Source organism: Macadamia integrifolia, unplaced genomic scaffold (genome assembly GCF_013358625.1).
Source record: "Macadamia integrifolia cultivar HAES 741 unplaced genomic scaffold, SCU_Mint_v3 scaffold542, whole genome shotgun sequence".
In the NCBI taxonomy this organism is placed as follows: domain Eukaryota; kingdom Viridiplantae; phylum Streptophyta; class Magnoliopsida; order Proteales; family Proteaceae; genus Macadamia; species Macadamia integrifolia.
The window spans coordinates 24,403-30,293 of NW_024870481.1; the positions used below are offsets into that span (position 1 = coordinate 24,403).

The 5,891-nt window shown below is 37.9% G+C and overlaps 1 protein-coding gene across 1 annotated transcript; it reads left to right on the top strand.

Annotated features, from left to right (window-relative positions):
* Nucleotides 1-2,479: 2,479 nt before the first annotated feature.
* Nucleotides 2,480-5,891, top strand: LOC122069182 (polygalacturonase-like; the record flags this gene model as incomplete). Its single annotated transcript, XM_042633135.1, has 4 exons — nt 2,480-2,986; nt 3,857-4,146; nt 4,422-4,650; nt 5,503-5,891. Coding segments are annotated over 4 exons (1,245 nt in total), but the record flags the coding sequence as incomplete, so codon positions are not given.

Below are 5,891 nucleotides of genomic sequence, written 5' to 3' on the forward strand. Positions count from 1 at the left end.
AGATCACCTAGAAGAGGATCATCACTATAGAAAATCAAATTTATTGTAGACTCACAAGTAAAATTAGCTAATCAATCTGTTGCTCGATTACTTTCCCAAAATGAAAATGAGATGTGGGCTCTTAGATAATCAAATAGGTTGATAACTTCCTGAAATCAATACTAATAGCTTCACAGATTACAAGATCTTTGGGTAACCAGTTTCACAATTAAGGAGGAATCAGAATTAACATAAAAATCGGAGATGCCCAATGCCCCCAAACAATCTCAATCCATCTCTAAAGGCTCTCAACTCAGCCATTGAATTTGAACACACCCCATAGAAATTAGAGAATGCCGCAAGAACATTCTTGTTATTATTTCTAATAATGCCTTCCCCACCATTAATGCCCGGATTTCCCTTACTTGCACCATCCACATTCAATTTAATGGTATGAAGGGAGGGCACCAATATATAAGAACTGAAGCCTTAACTCGACTAATAGGAGGATTTAACTTAAATATCTGCATAATAAGATCATCTCTCCAAGAAAGGGATTTAGAAAATTTAGTGGAATAAGTGATCTCACGAATCCAATATTTAACTCTGTCAATGATGATAGATGATGCATGTTTACCTTCACCATGTCTTCTCCTATTTATTTCTTTCTATAATTCCCAAATAATAAATGTTAGCAATAAACTCATGATGTACTCGTAAATATCGTTGACACAAGTACGTTACTGTCAATAAAGGATATTATTACCAAGTTCCTGAGTTACCATAGAATATTAGATTGTTTGTAAAAAAAAAAAAAAAAAACTGTTTATTGCATTATTGTTTGCACCCTAAATTCGGTCATTTAGATTGATCGTTAAAGGGTATGATACCGGTCAAAAAGGGAAATGACAGTTTGTAAGGAATAGACCGAGAAACAGAAAAGAAGAGAATTTGCTTCGCTGGCAAGGACACTTATCTGCCCAGAAGATGATTGACCGATTTGATGATAATGGACACATAAGAAAAAATATTTAGGGTTGGTTGACACTTGGTCCATGATGAGATGCGATTGCATCACTGAAGATAGTGGGGTAGTTGTAACTCAAGAGAAATGGGAGTTGTGATTGTCCAACAATCAGAGAATCAGAGGACAAGTGGATCAACGGTAATGTTGAAAACTATCAACAACCGTCTTGGAAGTATGAAAGGGGTATTGACAAAATGATGAGGCTTGGCAACACACACACACCGAATTTATGAGGATTTTGGTTCAGTTTCAGTTCACTATCTAAACCGTTGATCCTGAGATTGAGAGATGATCCTCACACCTAGGGTGGGTTTGGAGGCGTCACATTTTCCAACAAGATCCTTGTTCCATAAATTTTTTGAGATAAGTATTGTATCGATCAAATTGTTTCAGCAAGGACCTTAAACCATGCTCTCAAGTCCTGCTTAGGAAGGCTAATAAAGGAGCTTCTTCTTCCCCTAATCCTTTCTGGAGTAAACTTTGGAAGTCGAAGATGTTCCCAAAATTAAAGCTCTTTTTGGTGTTGTAACTCTAAATCCTTATCTGTAAATCGACTCCTATTCTCTAGGAAACTCACTTCAACCCTTGTCTGCCCCTCTATTCCAAAGAAGATTGTTTAAATTCGGCATTGGCTTCTCCTCCATTCCCAACTGATCAGTGCAATCCTAAGCTTCAAGGGCTTTAACACCCTTTGGCCCTCCCTTCTTTGGCCAAGCCTAAGACTTTAGCTATTGTATAATCAAAGGAAAAAAAGTTGCTTGCTCGTGTGGTCCCTCCTCTCAGACATAGGGGCGGGATGAAATCGTCTGCAATTCCGATCTCATACAATTCCGTGAAATATCATCTTCAGGGGGTGACACGTGTATTGATACCAATACAATGGTTCAGATCTAGTACAACTAATAAACCTTAAATCAGTAAATAGTCATTTAAATCAGACCTGGACCATTGCATTGGTATCAATACATATGTCACCCCCTGAAGGTGGTATTTCACGGAATTGTACGAGATCGGAATTGCAGACGATTTTTTTCCCATAGGGGCACATAATATTATCGTCTCAAACGTTTTGAAAAAAAAAAAAAATTCCCTTTTATATTAAATACCCTTGCTTGTGCTCTCATTGGTCCTGTACTGATGCAAGGACGACCTAAACAAGCAATGATCTTTTACCCAATTTAATATACAAAAAAGGGTAAAGAACTATATATGGCAACATTGGCACATGTATTTATACACAATAGGAGATGAAAATCATGAAATGATTGCCCCGCCCCTTGAATGTGAAATATCTCACTCTTATGATAATAAGAAATGGGAGTCTGATGAGACCCCCAAAGTTACTCTTATCACATGGTCCACTGATACAGTGGAAGCGGACATGATGAAGAAGACTTTCACGTTCAATAATTTAACATTTTAATCATATAAATACCCTTAACCGTTCTAACTTCTTATCTCCCAACTCTTATCTTACCTTCCAAAAAAACACTCTTCTTCTTTTGCTCTTCAAATTCCCATCCATCTCTCTCTCTCTCTCTCTCTCTCTCCTTTGTCGCAATGAACTTTCTTCTCTTACTTCTCTTCCTCTTGTTCTGCTCTGCAATGTCCACTCCAACCTACAATGTTGTTCAGTTAGGTGCCAAAAATGACGGCAAAACCGACTCGACGAAAGCATTTCAGACTGCCTGGACCAATGCTTGCAGTTCTCACCGGTCGGCCATTATATACGTCCCACAGGGAAGGTATTTGCTCAAAAACGTCTACTTTAACGGTAAGTGCAATAACACCCATATCACCATAAACATCGACGGCACCCTCGTCGCTCCATCCAACTACAATGAGATCGGCAACACTGGAACATGGATCATGTTCAAGTCCGTTACTGGTGTTACCATCCGCGGCGGAACCCTTGATGGGCAAGGCTCTTCTCTCTGGGCTTGCAAGTCCGCCGGCAAGGAGTGCCCCTCCGGAGCTTCGGTAGGTTTAATTAATTCGCAGAACCGCTTACGATCTGTTATTAATTTATTACTATTTTTTTTAACGGGCATAGTCCTACTTGGGACAAATTAATTGATCTCATATTTGTTCCACACAGAGCTTAAGTTTAGCTGGTCCTAGGGGTGTCAACGGGCCGGTTCGGCCCGGTTTTTCTGTCCGGGTTGAATCGGTTTCAGTGTGGGAATGGTGAAACCAAACTCAACCAATAAGAAAATTTCAGCTTCGATTTGGTTTTGATTTCGATGCGGTTTGGTTTCGATTTTACTTCAATTTGTAATCGGGATGGTATCGGCTTTTTGACCGATTTAGGTTTGATTTTCCATACAGAGCTATACAAATTTTTATTTTTTTTTTATGAATTTTGGGATGTTTTCGGTTTCTTATTGGTTTGATTCGGTTTTGGCCTGATTTTTGAATCGTGGTTTTGGGTCCAATTGATTTTTGATGCGGTTCAATTTGCTAAGGGGGTTATAATATGCAAAACCAAAACCGGCCCAATAAGCCTTTGGTTCAGTTTTAATCTAGTTTCAATCGGCTCAACCCAAGGTGATTTTATTGATTCGGTTTAGGTATTGACATTCCTACCTGGTCCCTACATTTGAGTTGTCAAAAAGGATGATTTCTCAATAAAGTAGATAATTGGGGTGTGAAAATTGTCTGCAACCATTGCACCAGTGCGGTGAGCATTGGGTGATTGGAAGCTTCTTGGGGTGCATGTCCAGATGCTCTCAATTGCTCAATGCTCACTAAACTTTATCGGTCACGACAGAATATGTGGACTTATAGGGTGGGCTCCCTAGCGCCCTACAGTCAAATTGGGTTTTAATGACATCTCACCCTCATTTGCAGAGTCTAGGCTTCAGCAACTCGGAAAACATTGTAATCAGTGGATTAAAGTCATTAAATAGCCAATTGTTTCACATTTTCGTCAACGGCTGCAAGAATGTCAATTTCCGAGGGGTGACCATATCGGCGGCAGGCGACAGCCCAAACACGGATGGTATTCACGTACAGTTATCGAGCAGTGTCACGATCTTAGGAGCTAACATCAAGACCGGGGATGATTGCATCTCTATTGGGCCGGGCGCTGCAAACCTTTGGATCCAACACATTTCATGTGGTCCCGGACATGGTATCAGGTTAGAATCATATACACATCCACACCCCTTTAATGTAGTGTGGATCAGGTTCTCGTAGAATCATTTTCATACGGGTTGATTCGCATAGTTGGAATTTACAATAAAGTTGATTATTTGATGGATTTCATCTCTGCCCATCAACCAAGTATCAAAATGATTCTTGAGAACTTGATCCACTCTCCTCTTAATACCCACTAGAAGTCTAGATCTGGATATATAACTACTAGTTTATAATAAATCTGAGACTAATGTGGGCATTGATGCGCATGTTACAGCATTGGAAGTCTGGGTAAGGATAATCAAGAGCAAGGCGTGCAGAACGTGACTGTTAAAGCCGTTACTTTTAATGGGACTCAAAACGGTTTCAGAATCAAAACGTGGGGAAGAGCCAGTAACGGTTTCGTAAAAGGAGTCCTTTTCGAAGGCGGCACCATGAAGAATGCCAATAATCCAATCGTTATTGACCAAAATTACTGCCCAAGCAAGGAAGATTGCCCTGGAAAGGTACACCAATCAAACTATGAGGGCATATTTGGAAATATGTACTCTTCGTTATTGACCAAAATTACTGCCCAAGCTGGCCCCATGTATATTTTTTTAAAGAGAAAATTACATGATTATCCATTTTTTGGATTTTTCTTTACAAAATTATTCACTTAAAATTTTAAATTAACAAAAATACGAAAAATTAGATTTGGGTTTACAAATCTATCCACCTAAAGTTTCAGTTAAAAAAAATACCCAAAATCAGATTTGGGTTTACAAAACTACCAAAATTAATGATTCTTCGTTTTCCACATATAATCAGGTACTTTTATAATTGAAAATTTTAATAGATTATAAACCCAAACCCGATTTTGGGTATTTTTGTTAACTTAAACTTTAAGTGGATAGTTTTGTTAAGGGTAACCTGATTTTGGGTATTTTTATCAATTGAAACTTTTGATGGGTAATTTTGTAAAAGGAAATCGTAAGTGGGTAGTTTTGTAAATGGAAACCTGATTTTGGTTATTTTTGTTCATTTAAATTTTCGGTGGGTAATTTTGTAAATGTAAACCCCAAGTGGGTAGTTTTGTAAAGTAAACCTGATTTTGGATATTTTTATTAATTGAAATTTTTGGTAGGCAATTTTATAAATTGAAACCCAAAAATGGGTAATCATATAATTTTTCCTTTTCTAAACTGAGAAAAACTGAGACCTTTTAATAACACATTTTGATCTTAGATATGAAACTTGAAAATATCCTCTCTTACAAAAGAAATGTTAAGACTGCATGCACTTTCCGCTCCCAAACCTGCATTTTCTCTTCTTTTTTTTTTTGGGTGGTTTAATTCAAATGTTGTAATTTTCCACAGGTTTCAGGTGTTAAAATCAGTCATGTGACATATAGTAATATCCATGGTTCTTCTGCTTCGGAAGTTGCAGTGAAGTTCGACTGCAGCTCTGAGAATCCATGTAGTGATATCAGATTGGAAGATGTTGAGCTTACTTATGGTAATCAGACGGCTCAATCGTCTTGTACAAATGCTGGTGGAACATCTTATGGTGTGGTAAATCCTTCAAGCTGTTTGTAGTGTGAGAAGTGAAAAAAAAAAAAAAAAAAATCACTTCCAATACCATAAATACAAAAGATTTTCTTTTTCCTATTTTTGGAATTGCATCTATATGTATTGAAGTGCAAGTGCCATAGTTTAGGCAACAATAGAAATGATCTGGTTTGCAGTTCAGATCTTGGCGAGCGTAA